General features: G+C 50.3%; 7 protein-coding genes and 2 non-coding genes across 9 annotated transcripts; 3 read left to right on the top strand and 6 right to left on the bottom strand.

Annotated features, from left to right (window-relative positions):
• Nucleotides 1–3,300: 3,300 nt before the first annotated feature.
• On the top strand, nucleotides 3,301–3,980 carry BCR38DRAFT_479445 (uncharacterized protein; the record flags this gene model as incomplete). Its single annotated transcript, XM_040863152.1, has 2 exons — nucleotides 3,301–3,416; nucleotides 3,482–3,980. 2 exons carry the CDS (start codon nucleotides 3,301–3,303, stop codon nucleotides 3,978–3,980), a joined length of 615 nt encoding a protein of 204 aa, XP_040720503.1.
• A 170-nt stretch (nucleotides 3,981–4,150) lies between these two features.
• Nucleotides 4,151–5,737, bottom strand: BCR38DRAFT_479444 (uncharacterized protein; the record flags this gene model as incomplete). The annotated part of the gene is made up of 1 exon (XM_040863151.1): nucleotides 4,151–5,737. The coding sequence occupies one exon, from the start codon at nucleotides 5,735–5,737 to the stop codon at nucleotides 4,151–4,153; it is 1,587 nt and encodes a 528-aa protein (XP_040720502.1).
• A 307-nt stretch (nucleotides 5,738–6,044) lies between these two features.
• On the bottom strand, nucleotides 6,045–7,014 carry BCR38DRAFT_331954 (uncharacterized protein; the record flags this gene model as incomplete). The annotated part of the gene is made up of 2 exons (XM_040855105.1): nucleotides 6,045–6,618; nucleotides 6,644–7,014. Coding segments are annotated over 2 exons (945 nt in total), but the record flags the coding sequence as incomplete, so codon positions are not given.
• Nucleotides 7,015–8,723: 1,709 nt separating this feature from the next.
• BCR38DRAFT_479442 (uncharacterized protein) lies at nucleotides 8,724–9,224 on the bottom strand (the record flags this gene model as incomplete). The annotated part of the gene is made up of 1 exon (XM_040863150.1): nucleotides 8,724–9,224. One exon carries the CDS (start codon nucleotides 9,222–9,224, stop codon nucleotides 8,724–8,726), a length of 501 nt encoding a protein of 166 aa, XP_040720500.1.
• A 5,169-nt stretch (nucleotides 9,225–14,393) lies between these two features.
• Nucleotides 14,394–15,286, top strand: BCR38DRAFT_404046 (uncharacterized protein; the record flags this gene model as incomplete). Its single annotated transcript, XM_040857808.1, has 2 exons — nucleotides 14,394–14,495; nucleotides 14,531–15,286. 2 exons carry the CDS (start codon nucleotides 14,394–14,396, stop codon nucleotides 15,284–15,286), a joined length of 858 nt encoding a protein of 285 aa, XP_040720499.1.
• A 778-nt stretch (nucleotides 15,287–16,064) lies between these two features.
• Nucleotides 16,065–16,167, bottom strand: BCR38DRAFT_t2. Its single transcript has one exon. It is a non-coding gene; the product is annotated as a tRNA-Tyr (tRNA).
• A 346-nt stretch (nucleotides 16,168–16,513) lies between these two features.
• Nucleotides 16,514–18,190, bottom strand: BCR38DRAFT_330497 (ATP-grasp domain-containing protein; the record flags this gene model as incomplete). The annotated part of the gene is made up of 1 exon (XM_040854968.1): nucleotides 16,514–18,190. A coding segment is annotated over one exon (1,677 nt), but the record flags the coding sequence as incomplete, so codon positions are not given.
• A 969-nt stretch (nucleotides 18,191–19,159) lies between these two features.
• On the top strand, nucleotides 19,160–20,044 carry BCR38DRAFT_491553 (uncharacterized protein; the record flags this gene model as incomplete). The annotated part of the gene is made up of 1 exon (XM_040864676.1): nucleotides 19,160–20,044. Exon 1 carries the CDS (start codon nucleotides 19,241–19,243, stop codon nucleotides 20,042–20,044), a length of 804 nt encoding a protein of 267 aa, XP_040720497.1. The 5' UTR covers nucleotides 19,160–19,240.
• A 5,473-nt stretch (nucleotides 20,045–25,517) lies between these two features.
• Nucleotides 25,518–25,620, bottom strand: BCR38DRAFT_t1. The gene has a single exon. It is a non-coding gene; the product is annotated as a tRNA-Thr (tRNA).
• Nucleotides 25,621–26,481: the final 861 nt, after the last annotated feature.

Below are 26,481 nucleotides of genomic sequence, written 5' to 3'. Positions count from 1 at the left end.
CTATAAATAAACAATAACGTGATCCACAAGTCAGTGACTCACTTTCAACCATCAATTCAATATTAATCAAGATAACTTCACCACAACACATCAGATCAATTCAACTAAGCAGAATCTTATTTATTAGATGTTTCTAATTCTACTTGACAAGTCCGCGCATTATGCCCAGTCCCCCCGCAGACACCACAACGTCTTGCACTGGTTGCGATCCTTTTCCTTGGACCATTACTTTTGTCTTCCTCGCCCTCTACTGCCTCGATATCACCCTTGGCTTCCCGTAGCTCTTGTGAATCAGCTATAGTAATTGTACCTCCATGCTGTAATTGCTTATTTTTAGTTCTGCGGCGTTTGCTTAATAGGTGGTTAGTCTCATGGAGCTCCTTGTTCTCTCATGGAGGATTGTGATGTTGATTGAGCTAAGTTAACCTACGTCAGGTGTAACGGTAGAATGTTACCTATCTAAGTAGTATACATTGTTACGGAGTAACTAGGGCTCCGCCAGTGGACTGTGTGCCACTAGTCCTCTGTTATTCTCTTGTCGCAGAAGGGCAACCTCATGCATTATTAGGTGAGTAGCCTTCGCAATTGAGTTTACAGAGCTCAAAATATGGGTTGGGGAGCTATTTTGATGCCTCCGGACACTAGTCTTAATAAGAGTTGATTGATAAGTAGCCTCCAGGGTGGTAGTAGGAGTCTTGGAAGTCCAAGTAGCAGCCGGCAATTGAGGGTCGGGCGACGGTGTACGGGCTTTTAGAGCAACATCTAACGAGGAAATGACCCTTTCTGGATCCAATGGGACAAGTCCAGCCGCTTCGAAGCCAGACCGAATATTAGATTCGGTCATTGCCTTGTTAGATGCCTCTAGAAACCCAGATAGAAAATCCTCCTTCGTAACGTGGGTTTAGTGCTTTCGCATTCGCTCCTCAATATAGCCACTATATACGCGTTTTAACACACTAAAAGGTACTATATCGAGAGGCTGGAGCCGATATGATGAATAGGCAGGCATACAAAGAGGAACAATTCCTAGTTTTTTGTAGGATTCCTCGAAATCCATCGAGTGATAGCTTTCGTGGCTGTCGAGAATCAAAAGACGTTTTGTACCCTTTGTACGGCTCCGGGTATATAGATTAAAATGATTTACCCACTCTACACCCAATTCATTAGTTTTCCAACTATTACTGGACAGAGAAACCTTCCAGTCGCGTGGTAAGGCAGCGTCGCGGTACCAGGAGGAAAGGTGAATTTTCCCCGCGAAGATGATAAATGGAGGTACTGCCCAGCCTTGAGAATTGATAGCTTGGATAATGGTAACCTATTCCTTATCACCCTACTGGGCTTATCTAGGCCTGCCGTTTCGTTTGGCACTTGTAACGACCATTCCAGTCATGATCATGCCTATTAAAACCCTGTCTCGTCAAAGTTATATATATCTTCCCGCGTGATCCCGTATTTCGCTATTATGTCGGTAACAAGCTTAAAACACGCGGGATATGCGGTGGGATCTTCGTTAAATGCCCTCTGGTAGTCAATTCGACGATTTAAACGCGTTCGGAGGAGTGGTTGTCGGTTAACGAAATTTGAAACCCAATTCTTGCCCACGGGTGGCGCGTCGCGCGCGTCGGAGTATATTGGCCATATCGGTCACGTTTTGAAGGCGGGGAGGAAATGCTCGCGAATCTAGCTCAAGTATCCGTCGAACAATCGTCTCTTCTTCCATCGTAGTCAAATTCCGCTTCGTAGCGTTAGCAATATGCTGTAGTTGAATTCTGTTGTATCTTCGTTTGATGGTACTAGCGGCAGCTTTGTAGATTAATTCGAGCTAGTTCCAGCTTAATTCTGGGTTTCGACGTTTAGCCTGGATAGCCAACTGAATATTAGCTTCGTTTGAGATACGTGGCATTTTGAATCGTAGAAAGTTGTATAAGTCAAGTTGGAGGTTGAAATGTCGCGAAAACTGAGTCACTGACTTGTGGATCGCGTTAATGGGGATCCTGGTCCACCGCCCCAGTATGATAAATGATCCCATTGCATCGTGAATGCTAATTGGCGCGATAGCTATGCGGGCGGCGTTCCCAAGCTGCCTTGAAGCACCCCTTGCGTTGAACGTCGAAACAATCTGATCATGGAACAATAGCAAACCGAGGAAGCCGTTTCTGGAAAGTCTTGACAAGTGTGGAAATATTGAAGAATGTATGCGTTACATATGAAAAGTTTTAGTAATTGCGATCGAGAAAGTCATTTTGTTGCCCGTGAAACGTTGATGCGAATAGGCAATGAATAAGTCTATGGGGTAACAGCCACAAATCAATTCTTTCAACATCTATCTGGGAAAACTTCCCGCAAGTCATTGGCTCGATTCATTCTCCCTCACATGGGACTAGCTGCGATACTAAAATCCCGCCAAATCACCAACTAGAAGATGAACCTTGCTAGCACGACCTTTTTTGGATGGATATGCGGACGACTTGATTATAAGATGAGCTTCAATGTTCTAAGTTGGGAATGTTTGACTCTCAGCTCTTTGAAATCACGCACCAAAATCTGCCATGGGCTCCCTGTTTCCTAGTCAAAAGCCCGCGCAGAGGCGAATCATTGCCATTTGTATCGTCTTCAGCATCCTCCCATTGACTGCTGTTGTTCTCCGCATGCTGACCAGGAGAATTGCTCATCGTCTCCTGAGCTTGAGCGACTATTTAATCATTGCCTGCACCGTAAGTTAATATTTGAAAGGCGATCGAACCTCTCTATGTATGGAGGCTGATCAGTGATGATCTTTTAAGGCCGTCGTGCTCGGAATGTGGACGGCCACCTTGGAAGGTATGTTCTGAGCACAGCACATGCTGGACTATGGTCCTTGAAATTCCGTTCTGACGTGCGTCGTTCAACTTAGCTGTTTTCAACGCCCGGCTTGGGGTAGCAACCCTGAGCGAGCTGTACAGAGACGGAAATCTAGACGCAGTAGTTATACAGAGCAAGGTAACGTACTTTAGTCGACATTCTTTTCGTCACAAAGTCCCTGATCACAAGTGGAAATGATAGGTGAGTTTCGTTATCGACCTCCTTTGGCTGTTCAGTTGCGGCCTGTACAAATTGTCGGTTCTGTTACTCTACCGCCAGCTGCTGCCATTCAGAGCGGTCATTATTGCCACCCGTATCGTAAGTACCGTCGTCGAACTTTGGTATCTTGGCAGCTTCATCTCTATATTTCTTGTCATTCAACCCCTGAACGCCTAGTGGGACATCGTTCCGATTCAACACGCCGCGGACACTACCGCATGGTCGAATTCTTTGAATGCCATGGTCATCGTCTCCGACGTCGCCATTCTCACGATACCTTTTAAGTATCTATTTGGCTTGCAAACGCCAGTGCTAAGGAAGGCGTGGATCATATTTGCCTTTGCCTTGGGAATACTGTAAGTCCTCGTTATTCTCACCACGTGAATGAAGTACTCCGAATCACACTCACATCCAACAACAGTACCGTTGTAATTGTCGCCGTGAGAATGCATCTCAGTGCAAAAAATCCCGGAGACTTATCGGTCCTTGCTATCTGGTGCAGTCTGGAGCCCACTGTCGGCATTATCGCAGCGTGTATCCCAACCTTTAGACCGCTGCTCGGACGAAGCAAGTATTCTGATGACGGCACGATGCACGCTAGAAACCGCTTGTCCGCTCATGACCATACCCGCGGTGCCGACCGGATGCGATCGCTGTCACACGAGAACCTGTCACAGATCCAACTACATTCACAGACATCTGACCGTGACACAAAGTTCACATCGATTACTCGTCGCACAGGCTCCAGGGATGACCACTGCGGTGATATCGAGCTGTCGGTGTCGGCTATGCCATCTATTCCGGTTGCCGTCTATCTTCGCAAGGACTGGAACGTGGCATCTCATCCAGAGTCAAATGTGGTGTTGCCTGAGGAATTTACAAGGAGGGCATCTACACAAGACAAGCGAAATTGCCTGTAACGTTGGGCTAGTAGGAAAATAGTGGTGGGTTTTGCCATGGGTACTTTGTCATCGAAGTATTGAAACCGCGGCCTCAATAGCTGTGGGCCATCTATGGCGATAAAGGATAATGTGCAGCCTAGTCAGGAAGTCTAAGGGTTAAGCTCTATTCGAATACTATATTTGGGCGCTTATTTTCGCCACGCTGTCCCGATGTCACTCTTTATGATGGCCATCTCCCCTTTGCTAGGGTAAAGAAAGGTTCCATCTGACTGCACTCTGCACAGCATCATCCCGGCACTGTTGAGCCAGTCATGGGGCACGAAGAAATGTCTCATAAGGTTGTTGTTGTCTGTGCCCCCTAGAGACCCAGATGCAGAGCGTAGCTGTGTGGTGCATACCCAGAGGTTCTCGTCAAGAAATACGAGTCGACCGTCGGGAAGCAGTCCCACGGACTGTTTGATATGGGTAGCCGTTTGAGGCAGGATGGCGACGGCGCTTATGGAGCCCTTTGGGTTGGTGCCTTCTTCTTGCTGGTCAAGCAAGGCCGACATATCAAGCACCAGGAAGGCGAGCGCTCTCATATTTGATTCCTCGGAGGACGTAGTGACAAGTTGCGTCTGCGGATAGTAAGAAGGTAACAGCGTTTCCACCGCGATGAGTGGCGCAGGGCCATCGTCAGGGGAGCGTTGAGATCGGTAGATGGGTAGAGTACAAGCGGACTCGAGAATAGCCCAGGAAAAGGTCGCTACTTGGTCTGCCGTAAATTGGAGCAGTATATTTGCGTCGGATGGGTGGATTTCCCATGCCCCATGCTGTTGTTTTGGATGTGGATATACTGTCCTTTCTGCAAGAACGCTGCCGCTGGCAACATCTAGTACCTGAATCTTTGCAGAGCCGCTGATAAAGATGCGTTCAGACTTATCTTCAAGCAAGATCTGCCTAATAACTTCGCGGCCAATCGACTTCTTTTCAGCGAGCGCCACTTTGGTGACTATTTTCCCTGAACTCGACCTAAGATCAAGACTCTTGATGGCGATGCGTCCATTAACTAAGGAGTAAGCGATGAAGTCGCCATCGCGGGACAGAACTAATTGCCCAACACCCATACCGAAGGAAGACCGAACTATTACATGCCTCTCCTCGTGCATCATGTCGTACACCTCGATAGTGGCATAGTCTTTAGCATATGCGACGAGCTGTTGGTTTCTCACACAAGTCTCGACGAGAATGATGGCGGGACATGAATCTGCGTGAGCTTCGGATGTGGAAAACGATATGGAGGTGCTGAGGATGTCGTCCCGGTCGGACATGATGCTGCCTTTTCTCTCCCACTCCGAACTCGTGACACTCCGGCTGTCTGCTTCGGACATGTCTAGGCCCGAGTCACTCAGTCGAATGAGGCAGTTCGGCTCCCAAACGTTGCAATATCTGCCCCGCAGGTCGAAGAACCTTTGAATATCGGAGCTGAAAGCGATGGACGTGATGATGTCGTCCGACGTGAACTTATAGATCAGGACCATTTGAGAGAAGTTGTACATTTTCACGGCTCCCTTTACGTCCGAGGTGGCAAATATGGACCCGACCCCGCTGATGGTGATCTCGGAAGGCGTGGCATCCATCTCTTGCATAACTCCTTCGTGGCTGTCGTCCATGGGGCCCCACTTGAATATCTGACCGTCTCGATATATGCCGAGAATCTGGCCGTTGAATGGGTGCCAGGCAAGACGGTTGACACCAGTCCATGTGGTGCTTGTCGTCTGGCCCTGTCTCTCCATGTGCTGTCTGCGTTCCCGACTTTGCCAACCCAACGAGAGCACGCCGGAAGGTGGCGTTGTGGCATGCAGTTTGGTAGTCCAAGGACCGAAGCATGCAAGCCACTGATCGTTTCTGGGTGTCTCCGTGTTTGAAGAACCAATACGCGCACTTCAATCGGCGGGCTTTGAGATGATCGATGACAAAGGAACACTGGCATGACTTTCCATTGCCTGGTGGAGCATGGGCCCAAATAATCCGAGGACCCGAGGATAGAACCCAACCGTCGAACTCGGGCTGTTGCAGGATGTGTTCGCATGTCCCCGCCTTTCAAACGGATCGGAAGGCAGTCATGTCATCGTCGGGTGCTCCGGTGGTTCTGAGCCACTTCTGTACCGCCTCCAGATCTTGTTCAGCCCCAGGGTCACCGGCTCCGGAAAATCGCAGCGTATTCACAACACTACGCAAAGCGCCTCTAACGGATTTGTAATTGGAGTCGTCAGGACTAGTAAACTTGCAGACGTCGTGATGATTAGCCACCAATGGTTGCGGCGTTTCGTCTTGATAACACAAAACCGAAGAATGCTTTTCTGATATCATAACAATGACAGGGCCTATATTGGTGCCCAGGGTCTCGTAGAAGGATAATACTTTTAACTTGGCGGCACGGTGTCGAAACTGCTCGTTGAGCTCGTCAATCGTAGGGCTATTCTTGGTTAATTCCGTCACGTAATCTTTTGGAGAGTGTCCGAAGATAGAGCTAGATAGCATCTTGTTCAAAGTCTCAGCCACATCTGTCCCTCGATGCGGGGTGGCGAGGAACAGAACGGACTTGATGCTCGATGTGATCTTTTTATACTTTTCATTCAGCTGTCCATGGATAATTTCCATAAAGTCAGAAGGGCTACACGGTCCAAGCGAGATGATACGTACAGGCCTTTTTGAACACCAGCCCTCCCATGGAGTGCGCAACAATTATGATGGGTACCTGGCCCATTTTGTCCTTGCCGTCCTCGCCATATTTCATGCGAAACAGGAGGTCGTTGGCAAATTCCCCAATGTTCAAGGATGCTTGCTGTTTCTTGGTCGAGAAGTGGGCGTGATATCCAAAGGTCAAGATACGAGCTGTCGAGAGATCTGTCTCCTCAGGCAGCCAATGCTTAGGCCACAGTAAGTCCAAGTCCCTATTCTTGCACCATGTGCGCATACTTGTTCCCCCGAGTCCATGTATAAACAAAATATCTACCGTCCGATGCTCCGAGTCCGGGACATGTAGAACGGTGAGGCCGAGTGGATCATCTCGCCGGTCCTGAGGATAGAACGCTCTTTTTCAGATAATTTATATGATAAAGGACGAGTATAAGAGTAGAGGGAGATGATCATCGAGACAAGCAGATATTCGAGGCAATTAGTTATTTTTTGCAATAATTGCAGTTCTGAAGGTGCTTCTTTTTGCCTTTGTTTTGGCGTCATAAGGGTATCTGCTGAGGTAGCTCCTTCTGTTGCTGTTGTTCCCGCCCGACTATAGCCTCATCTCGGGAAGCTGAAGTCATTTCTCTCTCTTCCACCTTAGACACGGCGGATATATCTGCCGGTCGTTAAATGCAGTATTTTAGTGAGCTATGTGAACAAAATCTGACTTTTAAGCATTCTCTAGCCCATGAGTAAACGTATAGTTAGTCCACTTAAAGTCGTGATAATTATAAGCAAGCTCAAAGGCCACAGGCTAAAGGCGGTGAGGGTTATAAGGTAGCCGCGCCAAAGTTACTGAACTAGGCAGTGGCCCCTGTGGGCATATAATGACAAATTCATATTCTACACAACTTCTCCTCTATATTCATATTCAATATTACTACTAACGTAGTCCACGGTCCAATTGCACACTTCGGCAGATTTTCGTACGCTACCACTTTGACCTGCGGTTTTTCACCACATAACTATGGTCAGTTCTTGGAATGAAAGTGATATGATTCTAGCATTACATGCGCTTCAATCTGATCCAAAATTAAGTGTACGTCACGCTGGTCAGATCTATAACGTACCTTTTAGAACCCTTGCGTATCGACGCGACGGTAAAACCGCTCGAGCGATTACGCGATTGCCAACGCAAAAGTTGACTCCTTCCAAAGAAGAGGCAATCGTACGACATATAACCGACCTAGATTCGCGAGCATTTCCTCCCCGATTGAGTGGTGTTGAAGATATGGCCAACCGATTACTTCGAAGTCGCGACGCGGGACGCGTCGGCGTCAACTGGGCCTCGAGCTTCGTAAGACGACAACCAGACCTCCGGACGCGTTTAAATCGAAGGATCGAATATCAGAGAGTCCTCTGCGAAGATCCCGACGCGTATCGCGCGTGGTAACCTTGGTGGTCTTGGCAAAGCCCACCAAGGTTGCCTAACAACCATTTCGGACGAGATTTGGCCTATCACAAAACCGGTCTCGTCGAAGTTGTAGATATCCTCCTCCTAGATCGCGTATTTCGCAATTATATTCCGTACTAGGTTAACCACGCGCGATACGCGTCGGGATCTTCGCAGAGGACTCTCTGATAGTCGATCCTTCGATTTAAACGCGTCCGGAGGTCTGGTTGTCGTCTTACGAAGCTCGAGGCCCAGTTGACGCCGACGCGTCCCGCGTCGCGACTTCGAAGTAATCGGTTGGCCATATCTTCAACACCACTCAATCGGGGAGGAAATGCTCGCGAATCTAGGTCGGTTATATGTCGTACGATTGCCTCTTCTTTGGAAGGAGTCAACTTTTGCGTTGGCAATCGCGTAATCGCTCGAGCGGTTTTACCGTCGCGTCGATACGCAAGGGTTCTAAAAGGTACGTTATAGATCTGACCAGCGTGACGTACACTTAATTTTGGATCAGATTGAAGCGCATGTAATGCTAGAATCATATCACTTTCATTCCAAGAACTGACCATAGTTATGTGGTGAAAAACCGCAGGTCAAAGTGGTAGCGTACGAAAATCTGCCGAAGTGTGCAATTGGACCGTGGACTACGTTAGTAGTAATATTGAATATGAATATAGAGGAGAAGTTGTGTAGAATGCGAATGTGACTGCCTCGACCAGCTCTTGTTGGTTCTCGACTCTGCTGGCGCCCTCAGACCCGTGCCCTCTGGTTGGCTTGACCACCAGCGGATACTTCAGGGGCTCGCTTCGCTTTCCCAAGTCTGCCAAGAAGGCTGCCAGGCTGTCTACCTTGATGCTGGTATGTGTAGGGCAGAGCCGCCTTGTTTGGAATTTGTCGCCTGCACGTCGATAGGCTTCGGCAGGAACAGTATGCAACCCCAGGATCTCGGCAGCACGGGCTATGCCGGGCAAGAAGGCGTCCACGCAGGTCATGAGGCCATCAATGCGAAATGGTAGGCCTTTGACGGTGTCAACAATCTTTTGAGGCAAACCATCGAACGTGTAGTCTCGCAAGGGGATGAATGCCTCTCGGAGGTGGGCTCCAGGTCCGGTTGGGTCCTCCATCCAATGACCAGGTTTGTCCATGACGATGACAGACACTCCGCATGCCGCGGCAGCTGAATAAAAGGAGGCTACTCTCGCATGATGTCGCTTTTCACCAATCAAGGCGAGACGGGCCGTTTTGAGTGGCACTGGCACCGACTACGGCCACGACAGTCGATCCTTTATTTCCTGGCCAAGTAATTCGTGATTGATGCCAGGTTTCGGTACAATGGCGGCCACACTCGAGTCAAGCAGAGCTAGGAGCGTTTTTGCGACCCCTTTTGTGGACTTGGGGACAGTACAACGTTGTCCGGGAGTAACGAACGCCTCGACTTGATTCACCAGGGTGGAGGTCCGGAACATCTCACTGACGAAGTCACTCCTGACGATGAAGCCGTCTTCTGCAGGCAACAGGAACGTAATGGTGGGGGAGTCGAACCCCCTGTCGCAGTCTTCCATAAGAAAGACACAGCTTTCCCGGGCTCATCAACTGTGACCGGCGGCTCCGCGACTGGCTCTGCGACGTTGCCTATCTCAATGATAGACAGGACTATGTGCTGAGTGCGTGGAGCATGGGTCTGGTTGATCGATTCGGTGTTACCAGAGATTGAATCAATGGCCAAGGTAACATAGTTGGACCCGAACTTTGTCTCAGGGTTGACTTCCTGAGATTTAGCCCAACTCACGTGGAGCGTCACTGTGGCGAATGTCAGTTGCTTACATACTTCCATGCTGATTGAGGATAAGGAAGTTCCGCATTACCTGAAGGATCTTTCGAGCTCAAGATGGTGTGCTGGGTATCCAGCAAAGTTCCCTGGAGAGAACTCATAGTGAGCCTTTGCTTCTTGGTTTTGGCTGTGCTGTATGGAACGAACACCGTGTCAATCAAGGGGTATATGGGAGACTAAGGAACTAGTTGGTCACCGCATGATGATGAGAGCGACCAGGTAAGTAATGATAACACCTTCGTGGGGCTTTTTGGTCTACAGGACGAGGAATCCCGGTTCCCCAGACCGGCTCGAGCCAGCTGCCCCTATGTGTTGCTTCCGTGACCTCGCAGTATACAGCTTTAGAGGAGTGATTGGTATGCGCCGTCACTCGTGGCGAAACTGAAACTTTCCTCCAATGGCAATGATATATCTAGTGGTAGCGCCGTGTGAGGAATGGGTCGGTCTTAAAGATCTACGGTGGTGTAAACTATATAGATGGCGACATCTGAGCAGCTCCGTGTTAGGCTGACAATGCCAACTGCGGCAGACCTGCTCTCGGAAGTGGCCGATGCAAAATCAAACTAACAGATCCCTTGTCAGAACTATACTACCCCAGCTGCGAGCCTTGCTTTTCATACATCATTGGTAACACCAGAGCCTGTGTGGATATTTTTGATCTGCGCAGTCATGTCCATGTCCAGCAGGTGATGCGCCTAGCGGGGTCAGACAACCAGTGTCACGTTCATCTGTAGTTATTATATGCATGTGGTGCACCTGGGCGTTTGGACTCTCACCCCGAGAGATATTTATAAGTACGTTTTCGTATCATTGATTCAGTCTGCCTTGTTTCTTTGCGGCGCAGACGGAGGCTCCTTGTCCCAACTAACCGATGTTCGGACCTTTACCCTCCGCTGCCAGCCAACCGCAGGGTATAGCTGCAACATGCATGTTGCACAACTCCCTGGGGTAGAGGTATTGATACACAATATTGGCGACAGGGGAAGCTTGACACGCACCTCGGCCACGGTCTGTCTTGGGAACTGTTCAGATCGGATTCCGCAAGCACCAACGGTTAGTCTGTAACACAGAATCAGTCTCCACGCAAGATAAGGGATATTGACGATCATAAACCCGTCACGAGTTGCCGCTGTACCGGACAACCAAGGACCATAAGCACCTTGGCATATTGTGAAAGTGATGATGTAAAAATGGAAATAATCAAATATAAAGATGCCGCTCATTGTGCATACAAGTACGGACCCCCACCGAGCACCCCCGACCCAACTGCAGGTTGGTATTGTCTTACTGCTTAACTACTCATATGTGCGTAGCTTCATCTTCTGCAACGATCGACCACGCGGACCCGTGGCGGCGGAATATATGCAGTCGCATTAGAATCAAGTCTCTAAGTTTGCCCCTTTATAAAGCTTGATGTTGTTCACTCTGCTTGGTATAAGCTAGTAGAGACTAGCGACGAGATCCCATCAAGGAACCAAGAAGGAATCAAGAAACCAAGCGTCAACAATGGAAGACACGAGCATGTCTTCGAATGGTGTTGAGACAGCCCCCGCCTGTTTCGGGGCGGATCCCCTGACTTTGTTTGACCCCAGCGACCAAGACACGGCTGTCAAGAAACGGAATCGTGAGGCCCAGAGAAAGCATCGAAACGTAATTATCCTTCCTCACCCGAGAAGCAGAGCCCTCAAGGAAGCTTACGTGATTATAATCAGGGTATCCTTTATCCTTTGTAAGTCAAAGCTACTAGCTGAGAGGTTCTTCCCAGACCCGGATATAGACCTGTCGGATCTCGATCACAACCTGCCACGGACGAGACCAGACCTGGACGTCCCTAAAGAGGTAAACGCGAAGGACATCGAGGCTGTTATCAAGAAGACAGCGGCTTGGAAGGCCCCCGGCGATGACCAGATCCCTACGGGCCTGCTGAAAATCTGTGGTAAACCCCTATGGGAGATCCTAGCGGATATAGCGACCGTAAGCTTTAGGCTAGGATACTACCCGGAGCGCCTCCGCTCGGCAAAGGTAGTCGTTATCCCTAAGCCGAACAAAACGACAGCCCAAAAGCAGACCCCTAGCGGCTGGCGACCGATAGCGCTGCTTAGTACGATAGGGAAGGTGATAGAGGCGGTGATATGCCAGCGTATCACTACCGTCGCGGAGACGGCCGGTCTGCTACCAAACGGCCAAATGGGTAACCGAAAGGGGCGGTCCACCGAATTAGCGATACGTATAGTCGAGGACGTAACCTATACAGCTTGGAGGCGCGGAGGGATCGCCACACTACTACAACTTGATATTAAGGGGGCGTTCGACACTGTCACGACCTGGGTTGCATCGCATTGGTATAGACCTCGATTAGGTGCTATCGACGAAGATTCTACTCTAAGGAGCGAAGGAAAGAAGATGACAACTTAGGTTTAAGGGAGCGCGACTAAGTCATCCACGCTTGGCGGGGCTCCTACAAGGGTTATGATTGGCTTCGCATCTCACACTGCCACGGCAGGTGTTCCAGCTGTAAGTCACCTGGTTGTAGTGAGTCTGCGAGGGTTGACCGTCACAGACACAGTTAACCACAGGCGTTTGATTTCTATACTAGCCCGGAAGGGCTACCCGGAGTGGGTTCAGGAATGGGTACACAGCTTCGTAGAGGATAGGACAGTACGCCTCCGGTTCGACGGTAAGGAGTCAGAGCTGATCCCTCTACGAGCTGGCGTCCCCCAGGGGTCGCCACTCTCCCCGATACTATTTATCCTATATATCTCGACGCTATATGAGGAACTAGCGGAGAAACACCCCCTACTCTTAGTCGTAGGGTTCGCGGACGATACGAACCTACTTAGCGTGAGCACAGACACGGGGACGACCTGCCGCCGACTAGAGGACGCTTGGGCTACGTGCCAACGGTGGGCCGCCAGGCACGGGATGGAGTTCGCTCCGGACAAGAGTGAGCTGATGCATTTCACTAGAACCCGAGACCCCTCCCCGCAGAGTATCCGTCTTGGAAACGCTACAGTAACGCCGAAGGTCTCGGCAAGGTTCCTAGGGGTCTGGTTTGACCGCAAATTAACGTGGCACGCCCATACCGAACGGGTTAAATCAAAAATGGCGACTCAGAAGCTAGCCCTAACAAAGCTAGTGAACATGGCGTGGGGCTGCGATCTCATACGGGCGAGACTACTGTACACGTCGGTTATTCGCAGCGCGATCGCCTTCGGGGCGGCTGCGTGGCACACTATAAGCGAGGAACCAGCGGGACCAGCTAAGAGCCTAGTCGGGATACAGAATGAGTGCCTCCGAATAGTCTGTGGCGCCTACAAAGCGACACCGGTCCGACACCTAGAAATAGAGGCAGCTATCCCGCCACTAGACCTATATCTCAGTGCCCGGGCGGCAAAATTTGAAGAACGGCTACGGAATAACGGCAAAAGGAGCCTGCTTCGGAGCGCGAGCGCGAGAGCGTCACACATACTCCGACAGGACACGCCGGCGAGACGGAAGCGGGCGTCACAATCGCTCAGACCAGCGGGGTACACGATAGAGAAGGAGGCTAGGGGCTCCGAGTGGATAGGCAAGGCGAAGGAAGTCCCGGCTGCCCTCCTAGACCACTGGGAGAAGAGATGGCTCTCCGGGGCAGCACAACACGACCGGCAGCGACGCGCTATCGCCGAGGAGCCGGAGGGCCCCTCGATGCGAATGCCGAAACAGGGCAAGTACTCAGACCTAAACCGACCGGAGGCGTCTACCCTATGCCAGATCAGGACCGGAAAAATAGGACTATCAGCTTTCTTATTTAAGATAGGAGCCTTCGGTGTGTACTCGCCGTTATGCCGCTGTGGAGAGGCCCCCGAGACGGCAGAGCACGTAATCCTCTTTTGCGGCCTGCTGGAAGAATCGAGAGAGCGCCTACGGGCCACTATCGCACCATGGCCGCTGCATACACGTAGAGACCTGGCAACGGCGATGGGGAAACCAGTAGTCAGCGGGACTATCACAAGGTGGCTACTCAGGACTGGCCGGATAGCGCTTAGGCCCGGATAATATCGATCTTCTCAGGGGGACTTTGTTAGTAGGGTGAGAACTAACATAGTATTGTGGTGGACGTAACGCAGTCGCTAATAGAGCGAACCTACGTAGCAGCGTATGTATTTAGTCCAGCCATTAGGGCACGGTTTGACATACGGGAGCACTTGTAGAGGTACCGGGGGCTTCGAGCCTACGGCGTATTTAATAATAATAATAATATAATCAGGGAAACAACAAGCCGCGGCTGAAGCTGCAAAGAGGAGAAGTGCAACCTCAGGGAAGGAAAAACAGGAGCCACTTGACACTGGTGAAGTAACCAATCAGACCGTAATCCCTGGCCCAGAGCATGACACGAGAGTTGATCTCATGTGGGTATTGACGGCTATTTCAACTTCGAAGAAAGCCGGCATGGACTGACGATTTGAATAGGGCATCCGACTTCTTTGCGGCATCAGACCCCATGGACTTTTCCTTAGCGGATTTAAACAATACGCTCGACTTTGATCAACTCCATGTTCAGAGCTGGATGGAACTGGGAAATGTCGACCAAGTTGTCAAGACCGTAGGCACAAGTCCGGCACAGCTGCCTGCACCAAGACACCCCCTGAGGAGGGATCAGACCTTTCTATTCACAGTTCGCCCATACAAGGGACGGAATCGGGTCATCTGGGTCGGTTTCACGATGAACCACCCACTGGTGCGTCACACGTCTCACAAGATTCCTGTTTTGGATCAGCTGCCTCGCATTCAAATCACCTTTCGACAAGGCATGGGCCACCTGTCAGTGGTTTCGGTTCGGCAACCGGCGGAGCCAATCAGCCTTCCTTCTGGGGCACCGAGTCATACTGTGGCCTCGGCTGGGGTGGACTAGACAACGAGACTCATTCTGATGCACAGGGAACCACAGGGGTCTTTGAGACCATCCTTGAAGCCATCGACAACGCCGGCTTCCACAGCTTCGACCAGATGGCGACGGCCTACTACACTCTTGCGCTGGAAGAGCACACGCCGCTGCGGAGAACCCAGAAGTTCAGCCGTGAGCGGCAGCTGAAACGCTTCCTTCAGGACCTGAGCTTCAGCGCCGAAGACTGGCCCGAACGCGAGGCCTGGGTGTACCAAGAGGTAATACTAAGCTTGGCCCAGCGCATTCTCTCCCGCGAGCTGTCCGGTATGAACGAGAGAAATCAGCAGATGGAGAGACGATCATCGGGGGTGGCGGGAGGCATGTCGGGCCCGTCTTCGGAGGAGGACAAGCTGGCGGCTGGTCTAGTTCCCATCATCGAGAGCGTCCGCAGCCTCGTGGAGCATACTGATATCAAGAATCCGTTGGTTAACGAATTAAGAAGACTTTGAGAAGGCGTAAGTCTTATACAGCTCGGTCCCTTACTCTTGTTCTGATATTTTTTTAGGCCCCGGACACCTGGACATTACTCTCGACACTAGGCGGGACAGAGAACATCACTCAGTCTTCAAAGTACCGCATTCTAGTCTTTGTCTTCAACACATTGGTATGACGTAGGCCACGAAAAGAAGACTATATAAAAAATAAATATTAAATACGCTGTAGGTGTTAACCCTCGGTACCTCTACAAGTACTCCCTTAAGGGGCTATAGATGATATAGCGGGCCCTTAAGCCGCGGCGGGCGGTTATACAGGTAAACTTGTAGCCAAACGACTACTAAACCTCCTGTCCCTCCCTAAGTCTGTGCTACAACCCCTGCCTGAACTACCGATAAGTGTGGTAATGTGGCACTTAAATTCGTCCTCAGGGGTGGGATGCTGCTGATGTGCAGAAGATGCTCGACTATTTTTTGTCGCGACAAGTCGTAGTATCTGCTAATTGGGGTTCTCGTCGAGCATATACATCTCAGCCATACGCTCAAGTGGATAGACCGTAACGTGGTCTAGACGCTCGCAAGAATCGCGGCGAGAGGGGGTCCGATAAGGGGTCGGATTAACGATTCGAATTCTGGACCGGCTGTCGAGTTATATTCCGCCGACGTAGTGCTTGACGGTCGACTGGCTAGGATGCTCGTAATCCTAAAATGCACCAATCTCCCTATTATCGCTAGGTAGGCGAGGTCAACAAGGTGGGCAGCGCGCCGTAAGGGTTGACTAAACCCCCTTGTGTGTCAGCTGCGGGATTCGAACCCGCGACTCGTCACCGACCCAAGTGGGCGAGGCTCAAATCGGGACTTATCTACCAGTGAAGTGACCAACTACACCAGCCGACAAGACTATATATGTGTATCGGACAAAGAACCAAATAACAAGAAGAAGAGGCTGATAATAGTAATTTCTGAAAGAATCAAGATATGTTGTATCTTGCGGTGACGAAATCGTAATATCTCGCTTTGATCTTCTCCGCTACAAGGGCTGCATGTTTGTGTGACGGGCTCACTGCGAAACTATACAGCTCAACATGGCCAAATACTGTTAATTATCTAACTGAGGAGGAAAGTAAAATATGCGAGTTGTCCCGGGAACACGGACTATGTTTTGTGTGCCCTCGATGGTTCCTTTGGTGGATCCGGACGCACGGTCCTTGCAGCTCCGGATCCCATATCAGGCACAGCCTGTCACAGTTTGCGACTAATGGGAGAACGGATAACCAAACAGGCCGTCCACAGCCAATCCCCTTTATTGAAACCATACTTGACGCCGTCGTTTACGTTAGCGTTGTGCCGGAGAACGTATCGAGTCAGCTCTTCATGACTTTCGGATAGCTCTACCACGGGGTTGTGGCTACTATCTACGAGCTGGTGACCCAACCGGTCCATCGGGAAGTTGGGGTACAAAGGTTGGATGCCCTTGTACGTGATAGGCACAAGCGAGTTGGTGAGCCATACGTGGTGACCTCCGCCTTCGCTGGAAGATAGAAACGGGACAGACAGGGCTTTGTACCTGCCCCAATCGCCGACAGCGCAGAGGATCTGTAATGCCCAGAAGTCGATCCCATTGGCGATGAGGCTCGAGGCCGAGCTCGCAATACCGGGTATCCGGGCGTTGATCTCGTGAAGGAAGATGCGGATTTTTTCCTCGGTCTTGCGGGGCTCGTCTTTAACCACAAGATCTGGGATAGTTGCTTCATGAGCAAGACGATACGTCATGAAGGAGTTGCGAACCCGGGCCTCGCAGTGGAAGACACCAGTATCGAAGCCTTGAAGAATCACTGCTTTCGATACAGTTTCTACAATAGCCTTTTGCTCTTCCACGGGCAGCTGGCATGGCACGACGGCCTCCGTTTCGGCGAACAGCTTATCGGTTGCGTCTTCTGCCACATCAGCATCGCAAGGGAAATAATCGACGACTTCGGAGTAGAGTAGGTGACCATCCATGAAGACGAGGTTGCAGTCCACCTCGGGCCCGTCAACGTAAGGTTCGATCAAACAGCTTTCGTGGTTTTTGGAGGCGATGCACTGAGAGACGGCGTGTCGTAACTGGGTGGGGTTATCAGCTCTGTACACCCCCTCGCTGCCTATACCGCAAAATGGCTTGCAAACCACCGGGAAGCTGACTGGGTCGTTGCACGTGAGCCGCATTTCGAGTTCCTCCAGTGAATTCACGCTGAAGTATTCCCCCGACGTGGGATCCAGTAGCTGACGGGTAAGGAACTTGTTGGTAGATATCCTGTACGGCTCGGGACCACTAGTCCACAGGCCCAGCTGGGTGGCGGCCTCAGCCACTGGTATTAAGAGGGTGTCTGACAGAGCAAATATTCCATCAATGGTGTGCGGATATGACTTGAGGGCTCGGGCGATCCTGGCCCCCAGATCAGGACCCGGTGTCAAGTCGGTGATGATGAAAGCCTCTCGCAGAGAGCCAAAAGGCCCCTGGTCATCCTGCCACCAAGACCCGGTGCTAAGCACCACGACATCGACTCCCAGCGCAGCCGCAGTTTCCCATCTGAACTTGGTCGCCCTGATGCTGATTTCCCCTTCAAGAACTATGCATACCCGACGGGACGGAACCGGAGCCGGCGAGAGCCACCCAAAACTCAATCGCCTCCTTAAGTCTATCTCCAGCTGTCGAACGGTGTCTTTGCAAAAGGGCAATCGGGATTGAACCGCTCCAAGCGAGGCATCCAGAGCACTGGCAAGACCTTGGGCGTCTTCTGGTACACCAGCAAAAGTCATCGCTTCGCCGTGCGGCTGGAGAAAACTTTGGGTTCGCACGACTAAAGGCGAGTTGGCCACCTGAAACGACCACGGGTCTGCGTGGATGACGTAGCCGTGGCTCTTGGCCACCTGAAAGACGACAACGTTGCCACCGAGGTCGCTGCCGAAGCACTCTAGTAGGAATGGGCCGATGGCGCTCGCCTTTTCCCCTCTCAGCTTGGAAGGATCAGACGTGAGGTCATCCGACACAGAGACTCCGATTACGTTCGCGGATGAGCAACCGTTCCCGAAAGAAGAAGTTCTCTGCGCAAGGTACAAGTTGTTGTAACACTGTCCATTGTCACCTGGGATGAATTGATAGTCGCATGGAACGACAACTGCTACACGTCAGTTACATGAATAGCCTTCCAAGGCGGGCTGTGGGGAGCTGAAGCTGACTTTCTTTATCTGGCTTTCGCAGTGTCATGCGAAGATGGCCAGAGGAAGACATGGTAACGGATACGAAGCGAACTCGTCTGCGTCGCGACGAGATGATGCCCAAGATGGCCCAGCCGGACCTCATCCGGGGGTTAATAGTTTAGTTTATATTATAGGTTATAATCCTCGGTGAGCTCAAAGAATTACATACCAAAGCTAAGTGCCCAGAGGTGTTGTTGGTCGTCTATGCATGGTCATCTGGTTATGACCTTGCATCCACCTACAGGTACACTAAGCTACTACCTTGGTGCTCACTCCCCCTAGTCCGTCTGACTAGAGATAGAAAGGGCCAATCACTGCTATCTCCTCTACCTCTCAGCTCAGAAAGGTGAGCTGATGGTGCGAAGTCATGTCGAGTTATGACCTTGCATATCTGGTAAAAGTCGCGATACGTGATTGGTTGTTTAATGGTCCATAGGACTTCTCGTGGCGCCATCATCGCTCCATGATCAAGATATGCCAGAAACGATACACTAGACAATAATCACAGACTTTGCATATACCGCTTCACTTCGTTTATGATACTATATAATAGATCTGTCAAATTCGGCATCTCAAAAGCCAGGGACTTTGTAAATACATTGAGAGTTCAGTAACAAGTTCTTCTGACAAAATCTCTATTTACAGTTTCCAAAGTATTTTACTGCTTTTCTATCAAAGCTAGCGTTTGTCGTCAAAGCAGTGGCCCAAGCAGAAATCCTGAGTCCTGAGATGGTGGGAACATTTCAAATCAACGTTCTGGATGGCTCGAACGAGCGTGATGACCCCAATACCAGGGGCTATACTGTCGCACCTCAGGTCACCAAGACCGCGAGAGATTATCCTCTCCAAGACTTCCGAGAAGAAGTGTTCGGTGAAGGATTCAGTTACCAGCGCTCTGCGGAGCTTTTGAAGAAACATGGTTTCACGGCGGTCAAATTTAACCCCGCCAGCCTGATCAACGCCAATGAGGACCAAGTGCGTGCCCAACACTTTGACAGTCTCTCGGTGCTGGAGGAAACATACTACCCTGAGGTGGTCCGATCCATGCTCAACTTGATCGGCGCCAAAGAGGTCTTCATCACCAACAGCATCATCCGTCGAGGTCCAGGAGCGACTGCGACCGAAGGCGAGGGCGATGTCACCGTACCTCAGGCTTTTTCAAAGCCCTGCATGACAACAAGCCCACTCACATGGGGTCTTCCGATCAGGCGAAGCCATCCAGAACGCCGCACTGCGACTACACGCCGCTGGGGGCGCGGCGGGCGATTCGCAGCTGGCGCCCGGACATTCGGGCCGAGGCGGACGCCCAGAAAGCCGTTCCCGCCACCCCGAAGGACGCGGGCCCGCAGTGGTACTACCTCAGAGAGCAGAAGCCGGACGAGGTCCCTTAAGTTCTTTCATAGCGCTTCCTTGGGTGTCGAGGGGCCTGATGCAGAAGCGCCAGCAGTGCTACACGCTAGTCCCAATCTCGGGAGTGCAGGCTATGGAGTAGCAAGGGAGAGCATCGAGGTGAGGTGCATTGCCTTTTGGTAGGGTTTACCCAAATCGAGGACAAGCATCGTCGAGGCCTATGAGACTATGTCTACTCCGAGCTTATAGAACGACCACCAGTCTCCCATTTTATTAGAGTTTTTAATACCTTGCCAAACTAGTAAGCCGTAATAATTTAACATAACGTGGTTTAACACCGAGTCGCGCACTTTTTCAACTTTTCCAACCTTTTGACTTCAACACTTATTTCCTCAACAACAACACCATGTCAGTTCAAACCCAAGAAGCCAAAATCAACCTTGCCATCGAAGCTATCCGATCGACCAAAAATATGAGCCAACGTCGAGCAGCAAAGCTATACGGTGTACCCGAGTCCTCACTCCGTGACTGAATCCACGGTCGCACCCCACGTACCGAAATCTGGCCGAATAGCGCACTACTCGCCAAGATAGAGGAAAGAGCCATTGTTCAGAATGTACTTGACCTAGATTTGAGAGGGTTTCCTCCCCGGCTAGAGGGTGTGGAAGATATAGCCAATTCCATTCTTGCGATGCGGGGTACCCGACGCGTCGGCAAGCTCTGGGCGCATCGCTTTGTAAAGCGAACCCCAGAGTTACAGACGCGTTTTTCTCGCTCGTATGACTTCCAGAGGGCCCTCTGCGAGGATCCAAAGATTATTGAGGACTGGTTCCGGCTTGTATCGAATATGAGGGTCAAATACGGGATCCAGGACTGCGATATGTGGAACTTCGACGAGACGGGCTTTATGATGGGCGTTATTCAACGCTCGATGGTCGTTACCTCGCCTGAACGTAATGGTAGAGGCAAGAAGGTCCAGCCAGGTAACCGGGCCACGGCGATTACCTGTGTCAATTCGGAGGGTCGCGACATCCCGCCATTTCTGGTAATTCAAGGGAACTATCACCTTGCTAATTGGTATACTGAGGGGGACCTACCAGCCGATTGGGTAGTCAAACCGACCGAAAACGGGTGGACGAACAACGAGACTGGTCTAGACTGGATCAAACATTTCAACAAGCACACTATCTCGACCAAAAGAGGCGTGTATCGGCTGTTAGTATTGGACGGGCATGAGAGTCATACATCGGCCGATTTCGAGTCTTATTGCAAGTCTAACGGCATTATTACTATCAGTCTGCCCCCGCACTCATCTCATCTAACCCAGCCACTTGATGTCAGGTGCTTTGGGGTCTTGAAACGTATATACGGTCGAGAGATTGATATATTTATCAAGTCCCATATTAACCACATCACTAAGGTCGAGTTCTTTATCGCCTTTAAGGAGGCTTATTTAAAGACAATAACCGACAAAAACATCAAGGCAGGGTTTCGAGGGGCCGGCCTAGCCCCCCAGGACCCTGAAGCCGTTATCTCGAAGCTGGATGTTAGGATTCGGTCGCCTACACCCGTTAGCCCCTCTCTTCTAGATGCTGACCCTTGGGTTTCGCAAACGCCAAATAACCCGACAGAGGCTCTCTAGAAGTCCGATTTTGTCAATCGCCGAATCGCCAGACATCAGGGAAGCTCTCCGACCCCAATTTTTGATGCTGTTGGCCAACTTGCGAAGGGTATAACTCGATTAGCCCATGAGAATACCCTCTTGAAGGCTGAGTGCTCCACCCTTCGCAAGGCAAATGAGGCACTAAGCAAGCGTTGGAGGGCAAAAGAATCACGTGTCCGGCAAGGAGGTGCACTTACTGTCGAGTATGCCCTGGACATTTTGGCCCGGAAGGACGTGGAGGCCCAGGTAAAGGAGGACAAGCGCTCTAGGGGGGGGGGGGGGGTAAAGAAAAGGCTGGTCCGTCGACTGTACGACGATGTAGTAAGTGTAAGAAGACCGGACATAATGTAAAGAATTGTCAGGTCGAACTATAATTGTCAGATGTATATAGCTCTGAATAAATTTCAATATACTTTAGTCTGTTGTGGCTTTTTAATTGAACTTAAAATTATAGTGTGGTAAAAAGTGCGCGACTCGGTGATATGCGCGACTCGGTGTTAAACCACGTTAGGCCACATTCGAAAGTTTTGCGTAGGTAACGGCCGGGATTTTGTTGATAATCGTATTCGGCATTATACCGACGTTATATCTCCTCCTACGGGGCTTACGATCGGCTGTTTCTCGCCTGGGTTACAAGTGGTCCGGATCGCGCTCTAACCTGAATGCAAGGCAACCCATGGGAGTGTATGCCTTTTCTGTCCGGTCACCCTCTCTAATCTTGATATCGACATATCTATCACGGTACCCTTAATATTAGTGACCTGTTCGCACAGGATCTCTACATTGAAGTGAACTTCAGCTTGCTGATGTGACACGGCAGAGGCACTGCAAGTTCGAATCAGGGTTGCGACATCAGTCTATCTCTGTTGACGAATACTAAACTGAAGAAGAGAGAGAAAGAGATCTAAGTGCAAGTGCCCTTTCCTACATTATAAGGAAAAGGGCAGCGCGTACAGGTGGGACACCCATACTAGGGTGTCCCTGTGTTCGTCCAGGGGCCCAGGGGCCAGGCATCGTGACCGGCGTCATAGCTGATCGGAGATTTTGTAAACACATATAAACCCCGACGGTCAGGTCCCCCATCCCCGAGGGCATGATTATTCGAGAACTATTTAATGCGTCTCGCGGACGCATCCCACATCCTAATCCCTTCTGTTGAATTAGCGAATAAGTAATGCAACAACCCCAACTCATAGGATGTAAAGTAAGGTTGAGGTTGTTAGCCGTGCCGAAGCTGTATAGTTATGCCAAGACATGTCTTGCACCTCCAAAAGTGGCTGAGGAAGCCATCGTTAAAGCATGACAGGCAGGAGCTACAAAAGCGTGGAAAGCAATGCAAGACCGGCGAAATAAACCCATGAGCTCTAGAGATTCACCTAGAGATGTTTAGCTGGAGTATGTCCCTAAAGGAAGGACCACACAATATCTTAGGGAATCAAGGAAATCATTCGTGAGAGAGCAGCGAGGAGGGCTAATGTTGCCATAAGATCTAACGTCCCACACCCACATGTGGGACACCCAAAAATGCCTCATCGACACCGCTAGCCTCTAACTTCAACCTCGTTTTTCTTTACCAATATCGATTCAATCGTTACAAAATTTTACGTACGTCTTCTTTACACTAATATGAGTCAATATACAGAAGATGATATTTATCAAGCTCTTCAAGCAATAGCTACCGGTCAAAGCCTCAGAAAAGCAGCATATGAGCATGGTGTCCCAAGGTCTACTCTTTCACGACGGATTCAGGGAGCCCAGTCAAGAGATATAGCTTTCGCTGACTACCAGAGGCTCTCCAGCCCAGGAATCTCATCTGGCTGAATGGGTTCGAATACAGGCTGCCCTAGGCCTCCCACCAACCCATCAACAGCTCAAAGACTTCGCCGAGCGTATCCTACAGATTCACGGAGACACCGAACCACTTGGAAAGAACTGGGTCCAGGCTTTTATCAAGAGGAACCCTTCAGTCAAGGTCCAGAGAAGCAGAGCTATGGATTCCCAGCGTATTAATGAAGCCTCAGCTAATGTGATCAGGCAATGGTTCAAATACCTCGCTATCCCTGAGATCAAAGCTATTAAGGCCTCGAATCGATACAATATGGACGAGCCAGGTATTCTAGAAGGTAGAGGATCAAATGGTCTTGTTCTAGGATCATCTGAGACTCGTTCTATACGGAAGAAACAGCCTGGATCTCGAGCTTGGACATCTCTTATAGAGTGTATCTCTGCGACTGGTACTGCACTACCCCCACTTGTGATATACAAGGGGAAGTCTGTCCAGCAGCAGTGGTTTCCTCTGGACTTGACTCCATACAAAGCCTGGAGGTTTACAGCAACAGAGAATGGGTGGACGTCAGACTCTACGGCTATTGAGTGGCTACAAAAGATCTTTATTCCTTTGACTCAACCAGAGGACCCTGAAGAGACTAGGTTACTTATCCTAGATGGGCATAGTAGCCACGAAACGACAGAGTTTATGTACCTCTGCTTCATAAACAAGATACACTTGCTTTTCTTGCCGCCACACACATCCCACGTTCTCCAGCCTCTCGATCAGTCAGTCTTTGGACCCCTCAAGGCAGCCTATAAGAAGGAGCTTGGTTACCTTGACCGATGGGATACTACTACTGTCGTAGGGAAGAGAAACTTTCTCCTCTGCTATAGAAAGGCACGTCTAGCAGCATTGACCGCTAAGAACATTATCAGTGGATGGAAATATACTGGTCTCTGGCCTTCGAGCATAGCTAGACCCCTTATGAGTCCCCTGCTCCTTGAGAATACGTCAGCACCAATCAGACAGCCTAGTCAGACTTGCAAAGGGTACTCTGATAGTAAGGGTAGTCAGGACTGGGCGTTAGAGACATCATCAGTAGCCTGGTCAACGCCTAAGAGGAGAGATGAGCTCCAAGATCAACTCAGCTTATTCAGCAAGCTTGATAGTGATCCAAATACCCAGCGGCTACTCTTTCCGAAAGTTCAAAAGGGCTTTGATGAGAAGGACTACAAATTAGCTGTCGCACAGCGAAAGATTGAGGCAATAGAGGCAGAGCTTGAGGCTAGTAGGGTTAGGAAGCGGAGGAAGGTCAAGATGAGCCCAAATTCGAAGTTTACTAATATCAAGGCTATTCGGAAGGCTCAAATCGAGGCTGGTGAAATTGAGGATAGTACAGATGAGTCTAGCGAGTCTGAAAACCCTAGTGACGGTCAAAGCTGTATTGTAGTCGCATTAGAATAAGTGTAAAAAAAGGTTGAAGCTAATGGTTATAATATACAGTGTCATTTTTAGGGCGTCCCACATGTGGGGGTGTCCCGGATGTAGGTGTGGGACGTTAGTAAGTAAAAAAAAAATATTAAATACGCCGTAGGTGTTAACCCTCGGTACCTCTACAAGTACTCCCTTAAGGGGCTATAGATGATATAGCGGGCCCTTAAGCCGCGTCGGGCGGTTATACAGGTAAACTTGTAGCCAAATGACTACTAAACCTCCTGTCCCTCCCTAAGTCTGTGCTACAACCCCTGCCTGAACTACCGATAAGTGTGGTAATGTGGCACTTAAATTCGTCCTCAGGGGTGGGATGCTGCTGATGTGCAGAAGATGCTCGACTATTTTTTTTTGTCGCGACAAGTCGTAGTATCTGCTAATTGGGGTTCTCGTCGAGCGTATACATCTCAACCATACGCTCAAGTGGATAGACCGTAACGTGGTCAGACGCTCGCAAGAATCGCGGCGAGAGGGCGTGCTGCGCGCCTTCTATCGTGAGGGGACGGGTTCGCCGACGAGCGTTATCGGAAAGGCGAGGTCCGATAAGGGGTCGGATTAACGATTCGAATTCTGGACCGGCTGTCGAGTTATATTCCGCCGACGTAGTGCTTGACGGTCGACTGGCTAGGATGCTCGTAATCCTAAACTGCACCAATCTCCCTATTATCGCTAGGTAGGCGAAGTCAACAAGGTGGGCAGCGCGCCGTAAGGGTTGACTAAACCCCCTTGTGTGTCAGCTGCGGGATTCGAACCCGCGACTCGTCACCGACCCAAGTGGGCGAGGCGCAAATCGGGACTTATCTACCAGCGAAGTGACCAACTACACCAGCCGACATTAGTAAGTAAGTCCTGCTGCGGAGTCCTCAAGCAATAATATCGGGGTTTGACGTATGGAGTATAGGGCTCTGGGTAACTGAAGTATTCAAGTAGGGTAACTGGGAATAGAGTCGTCAAGGCAGTTTGCCTCACCAATGGGTTAGATTGATGCTTAGATTGATCACTGAAGTAGAGACTGTCTATCTATGAAATGCCTGGGAGTCCTGTCCCTTATATACCCATCTCTCCTTCACTGATTGATTGATTGATTGATTGATTGAAATTTAACGTCTCATCACGTGAGACGTGCCGGGCGCAGTGCCGGCATGGTCTATGCTAGTCGAATCTATGTTACAGGGGACTGTCTTCATCTAACATTCCTGTTCAGTGCGATGGGCAGATCTCAGTAAAGAAATTGGTCTCCTCCGCCCATTGGCAAAACAAACGAGCTCCCTTGGCCGTGCCTAGGAGGGAATCTATACTATTCTTGGCTATATGCGCTTTTAGATGACCGGGCGTGGCCTTGCGGCCGCGCTTGCAAAAGTAGAAGTGGACTGGTGTCTTTGTCTTTCCACACCCGCAGTTGAGCAGTGCGTCGCGATGCTGGAGTCTCTCGTGGTAGGTCACGAAATCCCCGTGGTGCGACCTCGCTGCGAGTAATCTGCCTAGGTGTTGTCGGGGCAGGCCAAGTTCGGGGGGTCGCGGGTGGATAGCGATCCGTAGATCTCGATACTGTTGAGGGCAGGTAGTGGCCCATCGATCGTTGAAACTCTTCCAGGTGTAGGATCTCGCGATTCTCTTTATATGTGCGAATGAGGCCGGGTGTTGTGTCTTGGGTGGTTGCTCATAGGCCGCTTTGGCCTGGACATCTGCTTCTTC

Source organism: Pseudomassariella vexata (assembly GCF_002105095.1).
Source record: "Pseudomassariella vexata strain CBS 129021 chromosome Unknown BCR38scaffold_1, whole genome shotgun sequence".
NCBI classification, from domain to species: domain Eukaryota; kingdom Fungi; phylum Ascomycota; class Sordariomycetes; order Amphisphaeriales; family Pseudomassariaceae; genus Pseudomassariella; species Pseudomassariella vexata.
This window is presented reverse-complemented; position numbering and strand designations above follow the sequence as displayed.